The 26145-nt window shown below is 36.4% G+C and overlaps 1 protein-coding gene across 1 annotated transcript in view; it reads right to left on the reverse strand.

Annotated features, from left to right (window-relative positions):
* Positions 1–406: 406 nt before the first annotated feature.
* Positions 407–26145, reverse strand: part of FSHR (follicle stimulating hormone receptor) — a 291199-nt gene continuing 265460 nt past the window's right edge. The window contains exons 10-11 of the mRNA XM_044659472.1: positions 6828–7013; positions 407–1634 (exon numbers count right to left, since the gene is read on the reverse strand). Coding sequence (XP_044515407.1) covers positions 407–1634; positions 6828–7013 — 1414 coding nt within the window. The remainder of the gene's footprint in view (positions 1635–6827; positions 7014–26145) is intronic.

The following is a 26145-nucleotide window of genomic DNA, read 5'->3' on the forward strand; positions in this document are numbered from 1 at the left end:
GTGGAAGAGAACAGAAATTAGGGCAGGAACCCTGGTAAACAGAGGAATCAAGAGACTGAAATTGTATTCCTAATTTTTCCATCCTATTACATTACTAGTCTTATTCCCCCAATTATGAGGCATAAGGGAAATGATGTAATTGAAAGAACTAAATCAAGAGTTAAGAGGTTTGAGTTCTTTTACTTATTAGTCATGTGACCTTGGGCAAGGTATTTGAGTCTTCAATTCTTTATTTGTCTAATTGCATTAACTCCTGCTTGTCTATCTTGCTAGATTGTCAGGAGGGCCAGATAAGACAATGGTTTTTAAAAGCACTTTGTCAACTATAAAATTCTCTACAATTGCAAGGTATAATCATTACTAACACAATGTGCAGCTCTTTTCTCACATGTAATGGTTCTGGATTTCAGGGCAAATGGTTAAGAGGAACAAGTGTATAAATAGCTCCACTGTTGGTTTTGGCCATTGGATGACACTGACCATTCCTTGGGTGGGAATTGTGTGCAGTGGAAGAGGTTTCTGTCCTGTAAATCTGAGCCTGAATTTCACAGCAGCCAAACTTGCTCAGCAGAATGAAGAAATCCCTTCTAAAAGTCTTGGTGAAGATAGCATACAGGAAGGGATTTGCGCAGGAGTTGATGGGATAGAACAGAACCAAAAGTATCTTTGACTTGGACACAGTGATGAGTGGCATCTTGACAGAAGCTGAGATGGCAAAGAAGGAGATGGGAGCCATGCAGAGGAAGTCAGTGAAAATTAGCATGGCCATACGCTTGGCAATCTTGGTATCACTGGTGGAGGAGATGATGTTGGGGTTCCTCACAGTGAAGTAGATGTGGGTATAACAAGTACAGATGACTATGAAAGCCAATACATTGAGAACAAGAAGAGATATAACATATAATTGTGACAAGGGACTATCAATATCCATGGGCAGGCAGATGCTCACCTTCATGTAGCTACTAATACCAAAAATGGGCAAGAGGGCAACTGAGAAGGCAAAGATCCATCCTATTAACATGATGCTGGCAGCATGGCGGAGTCGCACCTTGCGGTCCAGTTGCATAGCATAGGTGATGGTGTGCCATCTCTCCAAGGTGATGGCTGTCAATGTGTAGACTGAGAGTTCACTGGCAAAAACAGTGAAGAAACCTGCAGCTTCACAGCCTGCACCAGTTTGCCAATCAATAGCATAGTTGTGGTACTGACTTTTGGTGTGGACGTCTACTGAGGCAATAAGCAGTAGGTAGACACCAATGCAAAGGTCAGCAAAAGCCAAATTGCACATAAGGAACCGGGGGACAGTGAGCTTGTACTGGCTGGTGATCAGGATCACGAGCACCACAATATTGCCAGTGATGGACAGGATGCTAATGAACCAGATGAGGACTCGGAGGAAGTTGTATCCCATGATGTCTTCACATGGGTTAAATGCATCTGGCTTAGGAAAGCAAGCAACATCAACCACTTCATTACATAAGTCATAGTCAAATTCAGTTTCTGTTATGTCAAATCCTTTGTCAAGGCTTGATACAAACTCTTCTTCCACAGATCTTCTATGACCCTGATCCATAGCCAAATCATCACTGTCTTGTCTTACAGAAGATTTATTGCAAATTGGATGTAGCTCAAAGCTAGGAAGAGAAAAAAAAAGTATAGGATCAATGGCCTGATTCCAGAATGGCAAACACATTTTTTTATTTATATGTAATTGATATGGTGTGGTTTCTGAGATTTCTTACCCTCCACCTCTCCCCAATCTTTAGCAGCTTATTTGTGTCTGAAGCCAAATAGCATTATTTTTAAACCTTAGTTTCCCTCCTCACCTACCTCCTTTCACCCCATGTTCTCAGTATCCAATGTCACTGGACTCTTTTCATAGGACATTCCTTTTTCAAAATCCAGGCATGACTAAAACTCCCTTATCTGGGCCTCATAGCCTCCATGGCTTCCTTCAAGTCTCTGCTAAAATCTCACCTTCTACATGAAGGCTTTTCCTTCCTAGTATAGTGCTTTCCCTCTCAGATGACTGCCAGCTTAGTCTATTTGTATTTAGCTGTTTGCATGTTGTCTCCATTAAACTGTGAGCTTCTTGAAAGCAGGGATTATTACTTTTTGCCTTACTTTGCATTGTCTTTGCTTAATAAAGTATATTGTATGTGCTAAAATGCTTATTCTTGTTTATGCCATATGCCATCATATGCAAAAACAAGAGAATATGTACCTCAAATTACATAGTCTACTGGGGAGACAATATGAGCATGGGGAGGAAGGTCATAGAGTCCATTTTATACCTTTACAAAATTCAGGTAACTTTCTTCTTTACATTCGTTGGTTTGTTTGCCCTTGAGTGCCTAGGTTGTTCCTGACATTCCTCAATAAATCACTTCTTTACCATTTCACCTCTATATTAGTCACCATCATTCAGACCAACCTCATTTTGTAGATGTGGCTAGGTGATTTAATGGATAGATCTGGAGTCAGAAAGGCCTGAGTTCAAATCCAGCCTCAGACACGTACTACTATGTAGCTGGGTAAGTCACTTAACCCTATTTGCCTCAGGTTCCTCATCTGTAAAATGAACTGGAGAAAGAAATGGCAAACAACTCCAGTATCTTTGCCAAGAAAATATCAAATGAGGTCACAAAGAGTTAGACATGACTGAAACAATTGAATAACAACAATACCACCATATTTGTAGATGTGAAAATTGATGCTCAGAAATGTAAAGTGACTGTCCATGGTCATACAACTAGTAACTGGCAGAACCAGGACTAAATCCCAGTTTTTCTTATTCTAACTCCATTTAGTATATTTTCTAACTTTGTTGAGTATCCACGACTATAATACATATTCATATTACATTGTTTAGAAATGATTGAAATGCCTATTTTCTTTTCATTGATTTTTATAAACACGTATATATTGCACATATATTTTTGTGCTAGATCTTTTATTTCATTGGCATAGGTAGTTTATTCTTAATGAATGAAATTCTTAATGAAGTGAAAATGCCCTTTACCAATGTAGATTGACATTCTTCTATATTTGGGAGTAATTTAGAGAGTTGCACATTAATATTGCATATTAGGGGAAATATTCTGTGGATATTATGGACTTCATGACCCAATTGTAAAGCCGTTGGTCCCTTTGGATGCATAGGATTTAATAAGAGTATATTGATTTTCTGGCTTTCTCAATTCTTCTTCCCTACCACCTTGACCTACTTAATAAAGGAAAATTATAAAAATTGCTCCTATTAATACAAATTTTCTTTAAAACAGTCTTATGTGATATGTAAATTAAATATATTGAATCATTCTTTATTCAGTTCCTTTTCACCCATTATCTTTCCTTTTCCCTTCCTTTCTTCTCCCAAGTCTTCAATTCTCTCCTATATCATAACCATGATTTTTCTCTTCATTGGGGAAGTGGAAGGGAGTTGGTATTAAGAAAGAAAAAACAGGGGGCAGCTGGGTGGCTCAGTGGATTGAGATTCAGGCCTAGAGATGGGAGGTCTTAGGTTCAAAATTGGCCTCAGACACTTCCTAGCTGTGTGACCCTGGGCAAGTCACTTAACCCCCATTCCCTAGCCCTTACCACTCTTCTACCTTAGAACCAATATGCATTATTGATTCTAAGAAGGAAGGTAAAGGTTTAAAGAAAGAAAATGAGAATGAAAGAAAATACAGTACCCTAGAGTGCCAGAGGATTAACCCATGTACAAGGAGAAATTGGCTTACCCAGGATTTCAAGCTATTCCCTTCAAAGTTCCCACATTAATTTTCCATTTTAGTTTCCATTTTAATTCCAATGTTCATGAGAATTTGTCCACATGGAAAAGACATTTTAAGACAGCTTTGTATTGAAGCCAAATGATAAATACTCTGACCAAACAGATGGAAGCTACATGTAGAGCATATCAGGATAATCTCTCTATTATGAAGCAGCAGGTAAACTTATGGTAAGGCTTCACTTAGGAATTTTATTTGGATACACTAAGCTTTCTGTTAGTAATCAAGTATATGATATATGACTCAGAAAAACACACACGTTTACACACTCTTCCTTGTTGTCTTTTCTTTAAGCTGTGCAATATGAATGAATGAATCTTTATTAATCATGTCCACAACCCAGATTTCTGGTTTTCTGATGGCTATGATGAAAAGTATTGTAAACTACTTAGGAGACTTTTTCAACAAGAGATTACTCAACCAGAAATAAGTAGAAGAGGAATAGAATTTTCATTTAGTCACACTAACCTATTTAGTATTGGTTAGTATAGGTTGGAATGGTTTCCAACCAAATGCTCCAGGGTACTTGCGTGGGGTTGCCAATGGAACTACTGCCAGCTTTGAACAAGAAGCAGGCCCAGGAGAGAATATTGCCTTCTGAAAAGTAAAAAAAGGCTTAAATCTTCTCCTCTTTGCTCAAAGAGAACTACCCTTTGAGTCAGGTTGACTCTTACCATTTTAGAAGCCAGAGAAAATTTTTCACATCAAAGCCTGAATTTTCTTAATGAAGTCTAAATAACAGACATGCAGAAAATGGAATATAAATGAGAGGGAGGTTTCAGAAAATTTCTTTCTAAAGATAGGAATCTTTTGATTTGGTCAAACAGAAGTAATTCCTTTGAGACAGATTAGGAAAGCTTAGAGATGGACCTATCAAAATTGAGAAGTTCATACTATCATAGACTGTTAAGGCACCTAAGTGGTCAGGGGATCGAGTGCTGGGCCTTAGTCAGGAAGACTCGACTTCATGAGTTCAATTCTAGCCTAAAACACTTACTAGCTGTGTAACCCTGGGCAAGTCATTTAACCTTGTTTGCCTCAGTTCCTCATCTGTAAAATGAATTAGAAGAGGAAAAGACAAACCACTCCAGTATCTTTGCCAAGAAAACTTCAAATGGGGTCATAGAGAGTAAGACATAACTAAAAAATGACTGAATGACAACCCCAGGCACATCACTTAACCTTTCTGTGTCTCAGTTTCCTCATCAGTGAAATGAGGATCATAATAGCATCTCTCACAGGGCTATTACAGGAATCAAAGGAGATAACATATGTAAAGCACTCTCAAAGAATAAAGTGCTTAATAAAGGTCAAATGCTATTATCACAAGGCACTATGGGGGATAGTGAGAACATGTACAATTCCTGTCCTCAAGGTAGGGAGATAAGACATAATACATATAGGAACATTTAAATAATAATACATGAGTTGAAGAACAATAAATCTATAGATATAAGAGTTAATTATGGGAATTAAAAATCCAATGTATAAGAATAGAAGCCAAATGTATAATAGGTATGAAATGAGTTGACTCATTTCAATAGTATATGATAAACAGGTACTATAGCAATTTAGGAGTTCCAGGAATGATAAAAAAAAAAAAGGTAACAAGATGACTAACTCCTTGATAAAACCATAGTGTTCCTGGCTAGAGCTTCTGTTGTTATGATGTAGTAAGATCAGACTAGGGTTGCTAGATGGTACCATGGATAGAAGGACAGGAGTCAGGAAGACTCATCTTTCTAAGTTCAAATCTGGCCTTGGGCATTTAACTTAGTTGTGTGATACTGGGTGGGTCATTTAACCCTTGTTTGCCTCAGTTTCCTCATCTGTAAAATGATTTAGAGAAGAAAATGATAAATCATTCTAGTATCTTTGCCAAGAAAGCCCCAAATAGGATCAGAAGAAGTTGGACACAATGGAAATGACTAAACAATAAAAGACCAGAATCATCCCAGCAGTAATAAAATAATACATGTTTGCAGAGCATTGGCAGCATTCCAGGCAATTCTCTGAACATCTCTGGGCCACCTGCTCTTATGGTGATCTTAATGTCCATTGAGATTTTTCCTGGGGGGTTTTCAGTTTCAGAGATTTGTAGGCTAATTGGTATCTTTCTTGCCCTGGTTGGATTTCTGTTTCTAATAAGAAAAAGGCAGCCCTTCTGCCTGGGACCAGGCCCTTATGAATTCTAATTGTGGAAAGGAGTTTTGATTGGTCTTGAGGTAATCTCCAAAGAACCCACTGACTGAGGATAGTCTCTTAATGCATACTAATGGTTCTTTTGGAAAAGCAGCTCTTTATCTGCAAATCATCTAAGTGGGCCTCAGCCTAGCTCTAAGTAGATCTCATCTTAGCTCTAAGTCATTTTAAAAACACTTCAGGTCTTGAGGACATTTCATTCATGTCTGTGCATGTTTTTGCCTGGGTGTATAACTCTCTGTATGTGGTTTGTTATTTGTGTTTAGACTTTATACTAGTTCTCACAGAAATGATCCCCATTGGTAATAAACTGAAACCCTTAGTCTGTAGGCAAACACAGGATTTGGGATTAAAAGGATAAATCTATATCTATAGAAAAGTAGCATTCTCCAAATGCAGGGAACCTGAGTAACCTGGCAAAGATTGCTGGGAATGCTTGTTATTTTTCAACACCCTTTCATTGCTTTTGTGCCTTAAAAAAAGTTCCTCCTTTCCTTTTCCCCTGATTATTGGTCATCTGGGCTAGAGTGAAATAAGACATGTTTGTTTGTGTGTGTGTGTGTGTGTGTGTGTGTGTGTGTGTGTGTGTGTGTGTGTGTGTATGTGAAGATGCAATGAGAAGGAAGTTCCAGAGTGTAGCAAATCAGAAGCGCAGAAGAATTGAGGACAGAAGGGTGAAACATGTCCAGTGGTGCTGTCAGGAAGAAAAGGTGAGTTTCTAGGACAACCAAATCATGCTTTAGGGTGGATGTCCCTAATGGACACACTGGGTCTGTTTGTATTCCAGAAATGGCCGAAGAAAACTAAATGAAAAGAAAGGGAATGACTCACACTTGCCGTCTCCAGTTTGCAAAGGCACAACAGTGGCTGGGGTAGGTGAGATTGGCTTCCACTAGCTCAGCAAAGTTTTCCAAATTGGGGAGAGTTTTAAAGTTGTAAGCTGACCTGGCTCTCAGTTTCTTAAGATTTTTCAAGCCATCACTGGGAAGGGAATGGATCCTTGTTCTGGAGATATCCCTTCAAGCAGAAGCAGAGAGCCTGGTTAGTAGGAAGATCTTTAAAATTCTTATTTAGAGAATGGAAGGCCAGAAATACTATGAAATAACCATAAGTTCATGGGGCATTCTTAGCTGGTTCCCTTACCCTTAGTTATGTTGTGCACCATTGTCTTTCTAAAGTACCCTTTCCCTATTGTCATCTCTCCATTCAGAACTTTTAGTGATTTCCTACTGCTTATAAAGACCAAGCTCCTTAGCCCTAGCATTCACAGTCTAACCCTATATAATCTATTCAGGCTGATCTCTCCTTCTTTCCAACATGAACTATATAAGCTAGGCCCAATAGTTCAGTTTTATGTAGCTTCTATGGTTTATTGATGTCATACAAACTCATTTGATAAATAGACAATACAAAAGAGACATATACCTTGACAATTTCCCTTAACCCACACCCCACATTAATTCTGACCATGTTTTATAACCGGGGGAACAAAAGCCTTGTAACCCTTTCTAAGTGCTTCAATCTGGGCCCAAGGACAGGTCACTTTGAATACACTAATCATGAATAAGCTGGTGTTGATAATATTCCCTTTGTGTTGTAGGGTTACATTTATAAATTTAGTCAGGTTTTGAAAAAATTTTTACATGCTTATATATGTAAAATCTCTTATCAGATTGCTTACTGTCTCAGGGATGGAGGAGGACTGAGAGCAAATTATAGGGAGCCAGCCCCCTATATGGTTTTTTTGGGATCCTGAGTGGCATGGTGGCATAGGATGGTTAAAGCAAGAGAAAGAAAATGAGAACAACTAGACTAGTGGTTAGCCCATGCTGTTCCGAATTCTGTGGGCTTGGGAGTTTATTATATACTGATTTCAAACAAAGAACAAAAAAGGAATCACAGTTGTGAAGGGGTAATAAATCACACATAACCCATTGAAGTCTAAAGAGTAAAGGTGCAAAGACAAATGGTCAAATTTCAACCACCAACTTAGTAGGGGATAATTCTGGGAGAGGAAATACCCCATGGAGATGTTCACCAGTCAAATCCTGCATTTGGCCAAATGAAGTCCAGACTAAAGGAGCCAGTTCTAATCTGAATATGCAATCTTATCTAAGTAACATTTGTTAGGATTCAGGCTTCTCAATTATCAAGGAAAGGAATCATTAACTCAGTAGATGCTGGTCTGCCACTTCAAAGTTCTCAGTAGATGCTGGTCTGCCACTTCAAAGTTCTCCAATAAGAATTCTAAGAAAGGTGGGGATCAAAGACTGAGTCAAAAGAGGAGCCTCAGATTTTTATCTTAGATGGCCCATTCTGTCTGTCCTGACATGCAGTGCAGAAAAATCATACACACAGTTTTACTTGCCGATGATTTTGTAATGGGATCCAGATAAAATATCTGTTACAGACTCTGTTTCTCTAAATGACTCCTAATAGCCACTTGGAGGGATCAAGTTGATTTTGGATTAACCTACCTGCTGGTACCAGAGCTTTTTGGGGCTCAGGTGACCAGGACCAAACACAAAGACTGCCTCAGTCTGGATTGGTCATGCAGGGAATCCAGATAACAGGCCCTAAATTTGATTCTATTTCTCCAATGGCATTTCTACATCCAATGGCTTTCCACAGCAAATGAATTGAAGGGATAGGAAGGAGAGAGAATTTGGGATACATAATTTAAAAAAAATGAATGCTAAAATGATTTTTACAAGTAATTATGAAAAATAAGCTATTATATTAAATTTTTTTCAGTCATTTTAGTTCTTTGCATATATTCTACCTTCTTCAACCCCAGGAAAGGGGTCTGAGTGTGACCATTTTCCTGAACATACTTTGCCCATTCTTTTCTTTGTGAATTTAGTAATGCTCTTGCCATTTCCTAGAACAATGATGAGAACCTTTTAGAGACCAAGTGCCCCAAATTCAACTCTCATGCTGCATGTGAGCCCTTACCCCAGACAGGGGAGGGAGGAAGTGCTCCCATCTAGCTGCTGGGCAAAGGAGAAGGTGATTTGATCAATATCCCCAGGAGTCTGTGGAGAAGGCAAAATGAGCAGCCCCCTCTGGCACACTCTGGCAGGCATGCCATAGATCATCAATCAACACAGATTATGTCCTTTGCCCTCCACCTCTTCATTCGCTATCTTCCTCTTTGGGCTGCTCTTACATAGGCCCCACCCTCAGGGAGCATTTGATCTCATGGTACAGGGGAGTGAAGACATTCCATTTGACAATTAAATTAATACTTGTAATGCATTTTGTAACCTTGAAGTCAAATACAAATGTTGTCTATGTATGTATCTATGTTTCTACGTATGTATTTATCTACATATGTATCTGTCTGTCTGTCTAATTCAAAGCACTGTGCTAGAACTGAAGATACAAAGGTAAATGTAGAAAAGATCCTGATCTTAGGAGGCAAAATCTTGTTCTTTAGTCACATGGGACTTTTTAATTCTATTTTTATTGATATCTTTTGATTTTACATCACCTATATTTTCAAATATATGCACCCTTCTCCTAAGAAAAGAGTGATCTTTGTAACAACAATTCCCCCCACCCCCAGAAAAAAAGGAATTCAGGAAAACAAAGCAAATGTATAAAATCTAACAGTCTATGCAGTGTTTTACATGTATGGCTTCCAATGTCTCCAATTAAGGAAGGGAGATACTTTTCTCATCTTTTCTTTGAAGTCAAGTTGAGTCATTTATATTAATCCCTTTTATGGCACATCAATATTTAATTACATTCATATACCACAAATTGTTTAGTCACTTTCCATTTGGCAGACATCTTTTTCCCCTCCTTCTTCATAACTACTAAAAGTGATGCTAAACGTATTTTAAATATTGCTACTCTATAAAAGGAATAAAGATGAACAACATAAAAACATATCAACTGATGCAAAGTGAAGTATGCAGAACCAGGAAAAAACTACATACACAATGACTATGGTAATGGAATGAAAACAAAAACAAATATATCAAATGGTTATCAAATTAAAATGATTCAGCTTGACTTTAGTTTATCTAGTCAGTCCCAAATCAATGGACATTTCCTCCCAATATTCTTTATAATTACTAAAAATGCTGCTATATATTTTGTTGTATGTGAAGGCCTTTCTATAATTCACATTGTTGGAATATATATGTAGCAAGGGAATGTCTGGCTCAGAAAGCTATGGGCATTTTCAATCACTTTTTTATTCTAATTCCCAACTGCTTTTCATCATGCTTGCACCAAGTCTCTCATTTCAATTGAAGAATATTTATTAACATTTTTAAGCATCTTTGATTTTCAATACACAGTGTTTGGATATAGTCTATACAGATAAGAATAATAGTTTCTTTTTCCAAGAACCAAAAAATTCTATTCTAATAGAGAGATATGACATGGATAATATGTGTATAATACTAAGCAGGAAATGAAAGGGGGCAAAAGAGATATTAGATAAGTGGTTCTGGAAATATTTAGAAACAAGAGATAACTAGTAACTGGGAAGATCAGGGAAGGTTACATTGAGGATGTGGCACCTGAACTGTTACTCAGAGTAGGATAAGTATTCTGATAGGGATGAGCATATCTAGTACAAATCCATGACCGCAGACTATGGAATGCTGTAAAGAAGATGAATTGCATGAAAAGAAGTAATATGAAATGACTTGGAAAGGCAGGTTGATGTTATGTTATTGACATCCTTAAATTTATATTTTTAAGGAATTTATATTTTTAGTTTAGGGTTAATAGGAAGCCCCTTAATTTTTTTTAATCAGCAACCTAACATGGACAAACCTATTGATTATAAACCTGTGATGGCAGGGAATTGTCTTTTGCCTCCTTCTGTATCCTCAGAATTTAGCACATGCCTGGAAAATAGTAGGTACTTAAATGTTTATTAATTGCCTGACTTCTTCACTCCAGAGATTGCTTTGTCTTGAAACATTACTTTAGCCCTGGAATTCCCACCTTGGAGGTATTCTTCACCTCTGGGACCCATGCCTCTGGTTGGATGACATCACTTGAACTTCTCTTTAATAAGGGTGTTCAGATCCAGTCATGCTATATTTCCTACCATGCTATACTGCACTGTGCCCCCTCTCTCCCAGACTTTTTTTTTTATCATGCCATCATGCTATTATTTTTCCCACTCCATTAAAGAAAACCTACTTCCATCTTAGATTCAATATTTTGTATTGGTTCCAAGGGAGAAGAGTGACAAATGCTAGGCAAGGGAGTTAAATGATTTGCCCAGGGTCCCATAGTAAGGAAATGTCTGAAGACATATTTGAATCCAAGACCTATGTAGGCCTGTCTCCCAATCCACTGAGCCATCTAGCTGCCCTCTCCACTCAACTTCCTTTTATGTGTTGTTTTTCCCACTAGAATACAAACTCTTTTAGAGATATCTTTCTTTCTGCTTTTATTTGTATTCCTAGTATTCAGCATAAGGTTTAGCACATAGTAAGAGCTTAATAAATGCTTGTTGATCAAAAATAAAACTCAATATCTTTTTTACAAGAAACACACTTAAAAATGAGACAGAGTAAAAATAAAAGACTGGAACAGAATATACTATACCTCAGTTATTACAAAGGAAGCAGGGGGTAACAATCATGATTTCTAACAAAGTTAAAAACTCAAGTAGATTTAATCAAAAGAGATAAAAAGGGAAACCATATTATGTTAATGTACCATACTTAATGAGGCATTATCAATATTAAATCTGTATGCATCAAATATTGTAGCATCCAGATTTTTAAATGAAAAAAACAATAATAGTGGGAGACTTCAACTTTCCCCTTTCAGAACTAGATAAATCTAACCAAAAACTAATAATAAGTCTAGGGGATGAATAGAATCTTAGATAAGCCAAGTATGATAGATATCTGGAGAGAACTGAATGGGAATAGAAAGGAGTAACTTTCTCAGCAGTACATGGTACCTTTACAAAAACTGACCATATATAAAGACCCAGAAGTATAGTTATATAAAAGCATAAATATTAAATGTATTATTTTCAGACCACAATGTAATAAAAATATATAAAATAAGGGACCATGGAAGCAAAATTAGAAAAAGAACAAATTAGAAATCTCCATCTAAACACCAAACTGTAAATTAAAAAAAACAAAGATAATATTAATAAAACTGAATGTAAGAAAACCATTGCATTAATAAATAAAACTAGGAGTTGATTTTATGACAAATCATGAAAATAGGTAAATAATTGATTGACATCCTTAAAAAAGAGAGAAGAAAATCAAATCACTAGCATTAAAAATGAAAAAGGTGAATATACCACCAAATGAAGATGATATTCACGCAATTATTAGGGAATTTTTACTCAATTATATGGCAAAAATTTTAATAATGTAAGTAAAATGGAAGGATACCTACAAAAGTGTAAACTCACTTTCAGAGGAGGAAATAAAATTTCTAAATAAATCCATTTTAGAAAAAAGAAATTTAACAGGCCATAAATGAACTTAACAAAAATAAAAGAATCTGAGTCAGATGGATGTATAACTGAATTCAACCAACATTTAAAGATTAACTAATTCCAATATTAAATAAATTATTTGAAATGATAGATAAAGGAGTCTTACCAAACTCCATTTTTGAAACATATATGCTTCTGATACCTAAATCAGGAAGAGCCAAAACAGAGAAAGAAAATTATAGATCAATCTCATTAATGAACATGGATGCAAAAATCCTAAAAAAAATACTAGCTTGGAGACTACAATAATGTTTCACAAACATAATGCATTGTGACCAAATAGGATTTATATCAGGAATAAAGGGGTGGTTTGATATGAAGAAAACTATTAGCATTTTTGATTATATTGATAAGAAAATTAATAAATGTCACATGATTATATGAATAGATAAAGAAAAGGCCTTTGAGAAAATATGACTCATTACTATTAAAGTCATTGGAAAATAAGGGCATGAATAGAGTTTTTCTTAAAATGATACACAAAACATCTACCTAAAACCAAGAACAATTATTATTTGTAATGGAAGTAAGCTAGAAGCCTTTCCAATGAGATCTGGAATGAACCAAGGATGTTTGTTATCACCAATATTGTTTAATAAAGTTTTAGAAATAAGAGCAACAGCACTGAAGAGAAAAAGAAATTGAAGAATTTAGAATGGGTGAAGAGGTAATAAAACGATCTCTTTTGCAAACAGTATGATAGTATAAGTGGAAAATACTAGAGTTAGTAATTTTAACAAAGTAGCAGGCTTTTAAATAAACCTACATAAATCATGAGCATTTTTATACATCACTAAGAAAGACATTCAAGAAGAACTAAAAACAAGATTCCTTATTTAAAATAATCACAGAGAGAATAAAATACCAAAACAGACCCAGGAACTACATTAATGAAATTGATCTATATTATAAAATACTTTTTGTACAAATAAAGTCATATTTAATGATTAGAGAAATATTAATTTACATTAATGGGCAGAGCCAATATAATTAAAATGACAATCCTGCCAAAACTAATCTATCACTTAATGCTCTTCCAATAAAATTACCTATAAAATATTTTATTGAGCTCCAAAAATAATAACAACATTTACTTGGTTGGAAGAACAAAACATCAAGAATATCAAAAGATGTAATAAAATTGTAAAGGAAGGAGGTTTAGAAATACCATTTTTTGAATTGTTTTATAAAGCAGTAAGAATCAAAATTATCTGTTACTGGCTAAGAAAGAGAAAGGTAGATCAGTGCAACAGAACAGACATACAACAATGTTATTTGTCAGATTTATGAATAGGAGATAAATTTGTGAGTAAGCAAGATATGGAGAGCATTGTGAGATTTAAAATGGATCATTTTGGGTACATTAAATTGAAAAGTTTTCATAAAAATAAAATAAATGTTTCCAAGATTAGAAGGAAAGAAGAAAATTAGGAAAAAATTTTTTGTAGACAGTCTATCAGATAGAAGTCTCATATCTAAAATATATAGAGAACTTTGTCAAATTTATAAGAATGAGAGTCATCCCCCAATTGATAGGTAGGCAAAAGATATGAATATATAGTTTTTGGATGAAGAAATCAAAGCCATACATAGAAAATATGTTTTGAATCATTACTGTTTAGGGAAATGCAAGCTAAAACAGTTCTGAGGTATCAGCTCAGATTCATACATCTCAGCTCTCAGGTATCATCAGATTGGCTAAAATAACAGATGCGGGAGGTTATATGGAGAAGTGGGGATATTATTATACTTGGACTGTGAACTAATTCAGCCATTTTGGAGAACAATTTAGAATTATACTTGGATAATTATAAAGTTGGATACACATTTATACCAGCAATGCAATTGCTAAGTCTGCTTCCCAAGGAAATAAGAGAAGAAGGAAAAAAAAAAGCTATATTACAAAATATTTATAGCAGCTCTCTTTGGGGTGGCAAAGAACTTGGTATTCAGGGGATGTCCATCAATTGGAAAATCACTGAAAAAAATTGTGGTATATGATTATGATAGAATACTACTTCACTGTAAGAAATAATGAGAATGTTAATTAAAAAAAACTTGGAAGGACTTAGAAAAAATATTGGAGTGAAATAAGTAGAACCAGGAGAACATTATTGAAAGCTTAAGATTTAATATTTGAAGTATGTCAGCCTCCAGAGAAAGAACTGATAAATAGAAATATGAAAGACATAATTTATATATACATTTCCTTTTGTTGGCTAATGAATTCTGCAATATGGGGAAGGGAAAGAAGGGTTGAGATACATTATGATAAATTCTGTTAAAAAATAAATACTCGTTCATTGACTTCTCTGCAGATTTTCACTCTGTCACTATCCTTTTCTTTTATATCCTATTTCTTGGCTTCTATGTCAATTTCCTCTTAAGAGGACAAGTGCAAGTTTTCTGAAGAGACTGATAGGGATATTAAGAAAATTAATTGATCAACTTACATTAAAAAAATGAAGTATATACAGAAGATGGAAGAAAGAGGATGGAAGGAACAACAAAAGTCTGTCTGAAATCATTGAGTTGGATTTAGACTTACTAAAATTAGGGATATACTTGTAAAGAAAACAGGACAAAAAACTGGTTTCAGTTTGTTTTACCTTTTTGTGGGGAAAATAGAGTAAAAAGTAGAACAAATCATTGCTTGGAACGATGCTTATCAATTGTGCAGTAAAGGTAGTATCATCTAGGGGTAGCTAGGATAGAGCACTAAGGCTTGAGTCAGAAAGTCATCTTCTTGGGTTCAAAACTGGCCGTAGACACTTATTAGTTGTGTGATCCTGAGTAGATCACTTAACCTTGTTTGCCTCAGTTTCCTTGCCTGCAAAAGAGCCAGAGAAGGAAATGGCAAATTATTCCAGTATCTTTGCCAAGAAAACCCCAAATAGGGGGATAAAGAATTGGAATGACTGAACAACAATGAGTTGGTCATCTCATTTTGCTTCTATATTTTCTGCTGAGAATGATCTCTGGAGTAAAAAGATTAGGCTAAAATAAGGAGTAGGAAGTGGAAATCTAAGATAAGTGGGAGAAAGTAAGAGAATTTCTAAATGGTCTTGATCAGTCTAAGTCATCAGGGCCAGAAGGAATAAAAAAAACCTACCAGAGTAGCAAATGTGATGGCTGAGCTAATGTCAATTATTTTTGAAGGATTACAGAGAATAAGAGGTGAAATAGGAATGGAGAAGGGTAAATTTTCAAATTTTGAAAATAGGGAACAAGAATACTATAAATCATTCAATTTGATCCTGGCAAAATTTTTGCCTGTATTACTAGAGATAGTGAGTAAAATATATTAGAAAAGAAGCAATCACAGAAATCTAGCAAGGCTTAATTAAGAAAAGATTTTGCCAGACCCACCTTATTGTTTTCTTTTACAAAGTTTAGCATACTGGTAAATCTAGAGACTTCTGTAGATTTCATTTACCAATTTAGTAAAATATTTTTTAAGATCCTTCATGATATTCTTGTGGGCAAAGAGGAAGAAATAAGGACTAGAATTAAAGAGCAAGTTACATTTGGAATTTGCTGAATGGCTGGATACAAAGGTAATGATTAAAGGTTGGATGTCAACTTGGAAAGGTATCTAGTGGAGTTTGTGATTAATCCCATGCTATTTGACATTTTTATTAAATAGTTAGCTGAAGGCATAGATGGAGTAATGATAAAATCCATAGATGACACAAGGCTAGTAGGGCTTAGTGAAAGTATTGAGTGCCTGAAATCTAGATGGGCTAAATGAGTTGGCTGGAATATAGTAAGATGAAACTGAATAGTAAAAAATGTGAGACCTTCACATGGTTTAAAAATAACTTTCACAACCACAAGATGAGGAAGACAAAGAAAATTTTGTGACTTAGGCATCCAGGAAGTTCAATAGGAATCAACAGTATGATATGGAAGCCAAAAAACCTCTATTATGATCATAAACTTCTTTAAAGGAGGTGTTCCCAGGACTTAGAAGATGATAGTATGGCTATGTGTTTTCTTTTCCTTATTTTAGAGGTGAGTTGGTCAACCAGAAAGTATTCACAAAAGGATGACCAGGATAGTGAAGAGCCTTGAGATTATATTTGATCAAAACTGGAGGTATTTCATCTCAACAAGAAAAGACTTTTTGGAAACCATAATAGTTGTGTTCAAATATTTGAAGGACAATAATCATATGGAGGAGGTGATTACATCACAAGCAAATACTTGTGATGAAGGTGACATTATTTCTTAAGCAATCATTTGCACATATGGATATTATATCCATAATGATAAATCATTGCTCAAGAAATAATGTCACCTTCATTACAAGTATTTAAGAAAATATTGGATGACTACTTTTCAGGGATGCTATAGCTGAGATCTTTGTTCAGGTATGGGTTGGACGGGATGGTCTCTATGGGCCTCTTAAACTAGGGATTTCATGGTCTTTCCATCCTAATACTTTTAAAAAAATTTTTATTTTTTAGAAAAGTTACCATGGTTACATGATTCATATTCTTACATTCCTCTTCACCCCCTCACCTACCCTCCTCCCCCCCCATAGCCGATGCGCATTTCCTCTGGTTTTAACATGTGTCATCAATCAAGACTTATTTCCAAATTGTTGATAGTTGCATTGGTGTGGTAGTTTCGGGTCTACATCCCCAATCATGTCCATCTCAACCCATGTGTTCAAGAAGTTGCTTTTTTCCTGTGTTTCCTCTCCTGTAGTTCTTCCTCTGAATGTGGTAGGGTTCTTTACCAAAAGTCCCTAAGAATTGTCCTGGGTCATTGCATTGCTGCTAGTACAGAAATCCATTACATTCTATTTTGCCACAGTATATTGGTCTCTGAGTACCATGTTCTTCTGTCTCAGCTCCTTTCAGTCTGCATAAATTCCAGGAGGTCTTTCCAATTCACATGGAATTCCTCCAGTTTATTATTCCTTTTAGCGCAATAATATTCCATCAGCAGCATATACCACAGTTTGTTCAGCCATTCCCCAATTGAAGGGCATACCCTCATTTTCCAGTATTTTGCCACCACAAAAATAGAGGCTATAAATATTTTCATACAAGTCTGTTTATCTATGATCTCTTTGGGGTACAGACCCCAAAATGGTATAGATGGATCAAAGGGCAGGCAATCTTTTATAGCCCTGTAAGCGTAGTTCCAAATTGTCATCCAGAATGGTTGGATCAGTTCACAACTCCAACAGGAATGCATTAATGTCCCAATTTGGCCACATCCCCTCCAACATTCATTACTCTCCCCTACTATCATTTAGCCAATCAGCTAGGTGTGAGGTGATACCTCAGTGTTGTTTTAATTTGCATTTTTCTAATTATTAGAGATTTAGAGCACTTTCTCATGTGCTTATTGATGATAGTTTTGATTTCTTTATCTGAAAATTGCCTATTCCTGTCCCTTTCCCATATATTGATTGGGGAATGGCTTGAATTTTTATACAATTGATTTAACTCCTTGTATATCTGAGTAATTAAACCCCTGTCAGAGTTTTTTGTTATAAAGATTTTTCCCAATTTGTTGTTTCCCTTCTGATTTTGTTCACATTGTTTTTGTTTGTACAAAAGCTTTTTAATTTAGTATAATCAATCATCCCATTCACATTCAGAGTTATAATTATCAGTTGTGTATTCCCCAACATTTTGGGATCCTCTCTTAGTTCTACCCCTTCTTCTTAGGCTATTTCCTTTTAAACCAGTGATTTGTTTTAAACCAGTAACCCTTGTCCCCTCCCTTGATTTACTGTCCTTTCTACCCCCTCCCTTCTTATTTCCTTCTTTTTATTTTTAAGGCCTAATAAATTCCCTCTCCCTTCTCCTCCCCTCCCTTTTTGACCTCCCCACTCCTCTGCTCCCCTTGGTTTATCCCTTCTGACTTTCTCAGTAGGGTTAGATAGAGTTCTATATCTCAATGGATATAGCTACTCTTCCCTCTCAGGGTTAATTCCACTGAGAGTAAGGTTTAAATATTATCTCTTAATGCTCTCTTCCTCATTTTCTTATAATAGTATTCATCCCCTCCCCTTCCCATGCCCTCTTTGTTTGTAATAGAATATCCTATTTTTCTTATTCATTGAAGTGTCTCTTGGTGTTCTCTACTATCCACCCTCCTCTTTCCCTTATTATCTTAGACCTTTTAGTACTCCAACCTCTCCCTGTGAATAATTCTTCTAATTACTCTATTAGTGGATACTATAATAGTGAATAGAGTTCACTACAGAGAATTACACATAACATTTCTCTATATAGGAATACAAATAATTAGATCTTATTGAAGCCCTTAAAGAGGCAAATTAAAAAATAAGAGTTTTTATTTCCCCTCTGTTTCTTATTTACCTTTTCATGTTTCTCTTGGTTTTTGTGGTTGGATATTGAACTTTCCATTTAGTCCTGGTCTTTTCTGTGCAAATACTTGGAAATCTTCTGTCTTGTTGAATGCCCATACTTCCCCCTAGAAGTATATAGTCAGTTTTGATGGGTAGGTGATCCTTGGTTGCAGAACCAGTTCTCTTGCCTTTCTGAATATCATATTCCAAGTCTTGTGGTCTTTTAGTGTGTAGGCTGCCAGATCTTGTGTGATCCTGATTGATGCTCCTTAATATCTGAATTGTCTTTTTCTGGCTTCTTGTAAAATTTTTTTCTTTTACTTGGAAGCTCTTGAATTTGGCTATTATATTCCTGGGGGTTGTCTTTTCAGGGTTTAGTGTAGAGGGTGACCTATGGATCCTTTCAATATCTATATAGCCCTCTTGTAGAACTTCAGAGCAATTTTGTTGAATAATTTCCTTTATTATGGAGTCCAAATTTCTATTAATTTCTTCTTTTTCAGGAAGACTAATGATTCTCAAATTATCTTTTCTAGACCTGTTTTCTTGATCTGTCAATTTCTCAGTGAGCTATTTCATGTTTCCTTCTATTTTATCAGTCTTTTGACTTTGTTTCATTTGTTCTTGTTGTCTTGAGAGATCATTGGCTTCTACTTGCCCAATTCTTGTCTTTAGAGACTGGTTTTCTGTTACATTCTTTTGATTTTCCTTTTTCAATTTGGTCTATCCTATTTTCTAGCTGTTTGATTTTGGTCTCCAATTTGCTTATCAATTCTTTTGATTTGGGGGCATCTTTTTCTAATTGTCCAATTCTAGCCTTTAGAGACTGGTTTTCAGCTATAATCTTTTGGTTTTCCTTTTGAATCTGGTCCGTTTGGTTCTTCAAAGCTTCCAGCTGGTCATTTCTGGTCTTCAATTTGCTTATCAATTCATTTGATTTCTGAGCCTCACTTTCTAATTGTGAAATTCTGCCTTTTCAACTGTTATTTTCTTGCCATTTTTCTACCATCTTTCTCATAATCTCAGATTTGAGCTCTTCAATAGCTTGTGATCAGTTTTAATTTTTTGGGGAAGGTTTGGATATGATTACTTGTTTGTTCTCCACTGCTGTTTGCGCTGCTATCTGTATTTTTTCTGTGTAAAGGTTGTCAAGTGTTAAATATTTCTTCTTGCTGATCTTTCTCTTCTGGGGTTCTTGTCTCTGGCTTGCCATTGTGAGCTGCACGCCCTCTCAGCTTTATCCTTATGCCCAGGGTCTGTCTGCGCTCTTTAGGCTCCTGAGGTCTCAGGTCTAGTTGTTTTCAAGGTCAAGCCTCCTGATGGTCCCCTTGCTTGTTCCTCTGCCTGAAGTTCCTTTAACAGTCTCAGGGAGCTGCTTCCACAGTTGTGCACCCCTCTGCACTGGGTCCCCACCCCTGGTCCACGCCTGAGCTCAGGATCTGTGTCTGTAGCTGTGACTGCACCTGCTCTCAGGGTCAGTGTTCAAAATCCTCTTTTTCTTTAGCCTCTTGGGGTCTTAAGTCTTGCTGCTCTCAGGAACAGGCCCTGGTGACCCCAGGTAGCTGCCAAGGACTTAATAGGTGCCCCAAATTTGCTCTGACTCTTGTGAACAGGCTTTGGCCCCATAGGTGGTGTGCGGGGGAAGGGGGTTGCTCAGCTCGCATTTTAGTGAGAACTGTTTTACCCCCTTATAGCATGGAAATGCCCCAATTCCATGTACCTTCAATGCTGTGCCCTGTTGTGGGGTCCCTTTGTTCATCTAGATTTGTTTTTATGTCCCTTTGAGGAGTCCTATATGTTTCAGTTAGGAGAGGTTAAGCAGCTGCTTTTTTTCTGCCTCCATCTTAACCCGGAAGCCCCAGTGACATTTTTTAAACATTTCTTGAAAGGGAAAAGTACCTCAGTGAAGTTGTAAGAGGGTATAATTGCAATTTCAAGGGCTCTAAGAACACACCAAAAATATTTTATGATTGGGACCAGGTGGATTTCAAGAAGAATAAAAGAAGACATTTCAAAAGGAATATCCTTCCTCAAACCATATATCTATCTCAACTTTTGTTTTAGAAAATGGATTGGCATTAATTATAATCTTTGTAAATCTCTTTTCCAAAAGTCTTTTCTTGTTGAGAGTATATACCTCCAGCTTTGATAAAGTATAATCTCAAGGATCTTCAGTATCCTAAGTCACCCTTTTGTGAATACTTTGCAATGGATGATACTCACAAATGGTACTGAACCTCAGAATTTTTAAGTAGGTGAAGTTTGTCTTCTCTCCTTCTAGTTTCCTGTTTCAGACCCTCTGTTCCTAGCTACCCAGTGCAATCATTCTGTTCTCTGGCCAATTAAGAGAAAAAGTGTACATGTCTATGTTCTATATTCTGGAATTCTCTCCATTTCCCCTATCACCTTCAAAAAGAGGTCTCAGCAAACTGTAATGTTGAGAAAGGGTTTGAAGCCCTGTCTACTTTTGGAAATTCAATCACTGGAGCAAGTGCATTCATGAGTAATGAGGTTAGAAGGTTTTTTTTAGGCAGAGACTGTCAAGCACTCTTTGAATCATGCCATGTGGGTGACAACTTGCTCTCCTAATTCATAAGGTCAGACTTTCCTATAGCATCCCAAATCCATTTGGCTCTTTTTCCTGTACATGAGACCTTAAAGTTCAACATGTCCTAAGGATACCAGGAGGCCCTTTGAAAACTTGGTCAGATTTTATTATTGGTTCCAATGACCAATAACAACCTGAGTCAACATTAAGGAAGAACTATGAGAAAGGCTTAGAATTCACTTTTTCATCATCTCTGCTGGTGCTAATAACTTATGTTGTCCTGTTTCCTAAGTGAATGTGCATATCTTTCCCCCAAATTCTTTAAGTCTTTGAAATCTGCTTCCCAAGTGCTAGATCATCCTTCACCAAGGCATGAAACCACAAGCCTAGTGGAATGGGTTGACTAATGGAACCAATTTCTGTCCAAGTACTTTGCAGCTGAGATACAAGGAAACATTCCTATTTATTTGGCTGGAGAGTAGAAGGGACCTGATGATGCTTTCTATTTATAAGCATGCTGAAACCCCCAAATGTATTATTTTACTTTTAAGTTAATCCACCCAGCAAGTGAGTCTGTTTAGCCCCTAATGTGTATTTCCTTCATTGTCACGTACATGAGATGCTTCTCTGCTTGTTACTTTTGATGGTCTCTGTCACATGTAATTGCCTTCTATATAAACATAGTAAGTTCTCCTGAGCTCACTTTAAAACTAAGATTTCTTGTCAGCTGGCTTTCAAACCAACTCCCCTTTACAAAGTTTTATTTCAGTCTCTCATTTGGCTCAAAATTCCCCCATATCTATCAATCAATCAGTAAATATTTAGTGAGTTTGTAGCCCCTTACTTGTTGCTACCTAATGGCCCTTTCCTTATGTACATTAGACTAACCAAGTACAAATTGACACACACATATGAAAAGTTAAATACTATTTAATAGTACAAGAATAAAAGTGAAAGATAACAGACATAGGGCAGAGCAGAATTCAGGGCCAAATTATGAGTCAGAAGATAAGCACTAGCTTAAGGCAGCTAAGTGGCTCAGTGGATAGAGTGCTGGACCTAGACTGGGGAAGATATGAGTTTAAATCTGACCTTAGACACAAGACTAGCTGTGTGATCCTGGGCAAGTCCCATAACGTCTGATTGCTTGATAGAAAGATCCACTGGAGAAGGAAACATCAAATGACTCAACTATCCTTGCCAAGAAAACCCCATGGATAGCTATGGTTCATGGAATCATGAAGAGTCAGACATGACTCGATGGCTGAACAACAACAAATAATTGTGCTGAGGAGGTAATATGTGCCTAACATATGGAAAGAGACTTGAGAGATAGCAGTGTTCAACCTCTTATTTTACCAAAGAAGGAAAAGTGCCAGAAAGTTTAATTGACTTACTCAAAGTCATTCCACAATAGGCCATTTCCTTTGTCTATCCACATTCTTAATTATTATTTTCAAAAGAAATTATATAATCTGTCTTAAAGGACTTTCTTTTGATGTTGTTGTTCTTATTATTTGACTGGTACTGAAAGAGATGGCTACCTTCAAATGGAGTTAGATTGTTTGGGAAAGGCCTAGATGGATTGGAGATGAGAAACACCCACCTAGGGACCTCCTCAGGGCCAGTAAAGCACAAAATACTTGGGCTTTCGAAACCAAGTTTATTTTGATAATTGGAGTAAAAGGAAAAGGGTAGATAGGGTCCTAATACTACAAATCTAGACTCAACCCATCTTCTATACACTTGACAAGAGGTCCCTCTTCATTTCTTCTATAAGTCCTGCCTATCCACTCCCTGCTCTTATCTAAAACCCCAAATTCTATCTGACTATTTGCTTATCTAACTACAAAGATTGTCTTTAAGAGGGCAGAGGAGACAGGACTCACTATTAGCCTGAATTCCCTTTCAAGGCTAGGTTTGGTTTCCTAGGTAACCCAGAGTCCCAGTTGACAAAACCCTTGGGATTACCTTAGCCAAGTTGATCTCTGACCAGTTGATCTCAGACAAGTTGGTCTTTGAACTCCAGGGAAAAGGCTGTTTACTCCAATGCAATTCTCCAACCCAGGAATCCCTAATCTTTCCACAAGATTAGTTCTTCCAAGGGGATGTAAGAGCAAAAATCCTCCTTCCAGCTCAGTGGAAAGCTAGATCAGGAGTGACAGTTACAGACAGTCAGCTTCCAAGATCCTCCTCTCCTTCCAGAATCTTCTCTCAGAGTTTGTATCTAAATTCTCTTCCTTTCCTCTTAAAGACAATCTATGAATTTCTCCTTATCCCTTATAGCTTATCCTTACAGTACTTTGAGGTGATCCACTTAGGGCAATACTGGCTGCCGTTACATTCTGTAGAACCACAAACTCTTCTGTATGGGATTCCCTCATAATCTAGTGGCTTCCATTAGCTATAGTTCCATGATATAGAATACTATACCTGGAATATGATATGAGTTCAAATCCTGTACTAACTGTCTAAGACATTTCATCTCTCTGACTCAGTTTTTTTATCTGTGAAAAGAGGAAGTCAGACTTTGATGGCCCTTAGGATACTTTCTAGTTCTCAGTTTATAACTGATTATGGATATTCCCCCTCTATGAGTACAGCTCATAACCCCTCCATACTTTCTAATTCTAGTCCATTCTTTTCTCTCTTGTTCCATAAATCCTCTATATGCTTACCTGTTAGATTCTTCCTATGAAGCACTAAAAATATTTCTTCAAATGTAAAGTGGGAATAATACCATTTGCACTACCCACATCATAGGGATGTTGTGAGGAAAGCTATAAACTGCAAAGGGCTACATAAATGTGAGTTGTTATTATTCTCGTCACTCTTTCTGAGTCCTTCATATATTCAACCTGTAGTGAATCCTTGAGCCATTTGAGATAATGCACATAAACTGCCTTGCAAACCTTACAATACTATACAACTCTGAGCTATTATTATTGTTATTTTACACAAATATACTACTCCCTAGCCTATCAGTGGAATATCTATTGAGGATAGCTATCATGTCTGTCAAAATCTTTTCTTATAAAGATTAGACAGAGTAGAGTCACTGCCAGGATTTTAAAAATTCTGATTCCTCTTTTTTGGACAACTTCAATCTCATTAATGCTCTTTCTAAAATTTGTCACCTATATCTCTTCTCCACCCCCCACCCCCTCATCTTGAGAAAGAGAAACCAACACTTGCTGCCTTTATTTTATCTCCAAAACACTCCTGAACTATACCCTTTGCAAACTGCCTGCTTGAGCCTAAAACTCTATTGAAGCTAATCTCCCAAAGGTCACCAGTACTCCTTAATCACAAAATCTGATTGTTTTTTTTCTTCTATTTTCATCTGCCTTAAGTTCCTACAACATTTTTATGCTGTTGGGTGCGCATTCCTCCTGGATACTCTTTTCTCTTCTAGCATCTTGACACTACTCTCTTCTCCATTCCTTCTTATTTGTCTGACTATGAATCTATCAACCATTTACTAGAAGGACCAAGTATGTCAGTCATGTCAATTGATGCAATGATTTTACATTAATTTGGAAAAATTATTTTTGCTATAATTTATTATAATTTATATCTGTGAACTTTAGATGCAAATAATTACTTATAGTTATTATATTTTTATTTTGAAGTAAAGACTTTTACTTCTTTCCCTTCTTTAAACTCATCTTCTGTCAGTATCAGTTCTAAGACAAATGAGCATCAAAGGTTAGGCAGCTGGGGTTAAGTGACTTGCCTAGTTAAGTGACTTTACACAACTAGGCAGTATTTGAGATGAGGGTTTGAACTCAGGTCCTCCTGACTCCAGGCAGGCATGCTATCCATTCTGCTTGATTATTTCTAATACTTGCCAATACACTGAATCAAATGATGTACCTTGTTTCATCAAGGTATTCTTAATTTCTTGTCCTTTTAGCATGCCACATTAAGATCTAAAGATACAAAGACAAAAATGCAGCTTACAATGCCCTCAAGGAGATTTTGTTCTATTTGGGACAAATGTTAACAAATAAACATACACACAATATGCAAATGATAAATTTTGGATTTACAGGGGGCTGGCAGCTAGAGAAATCTGGAAAAACTTCAAGCAGAAAAGTCAGTTGAGTAATATCTCAAAGGAAACAAAAGATTCTAGGAGACAAAATTGAAGGGAAAAGAGCATTCCAGGCATGGAAAGTAACTAGGGCATTGGTATAGAGATAGAAACTGGAATAGCCTGGTTAAAGATGAGCAAGGAGGCCATTTTAGCTGGTTCATAGTATTCAGGGAGTATTGTATAATGAGCCTGGAAAATTAAATTGGGCTCAGGTTGGGAAGAAATTCAAAAGGAAAACTTTATATTTAATCCTAGGGGGCAATAGTGAGCTACTTGAGTTAAATAAGCATTAGAATAACAGAGTCAGAAATTCAATTTAGGAAAATTATTTTGGAGGCTCTGTATAAGCTATATTGGAGAAGGAATGGACTTGATGCAATGAAACCAGTTTTACAGCTATTTAAATAGGTCAAGTGAGAGTTGATTAACAGCCTGAATAGGATGGTGGCCAATTGAGTAGAGAGAAGAGGACAGCTAACAGAGATGTGGGGAAAGAAATGACAAAAAATAGCAACTGATTAGATATGTGGGATGAGTGATAGTGAGGAGTCAAGGATGACACTGTAACTAGAAAGATAATAGTGTTCTTTAAAAAAGATTAAGTTCAGATTAAGTGCCAATACAATTTTTAAAATATTTATTTTCTGATATTTTTAAACCATTCTT

The sequence above is a fragment of the Gracilinanus agilis genome, chromosome 2 (assembly GCF_016433145.1).
Source record: "Gracilinanus agilis isolate LMUSP501 chromosome 2, AgileGrace, whole genome shotgun sequence".
In the NCBI taxonomy this organism is placed as follows: Eukaryota; Metazoa; Chordata; class Mammalia; order Didelphimorphia; family Didelphidae; genus Gracilinanus; species Gracilinanus agilis.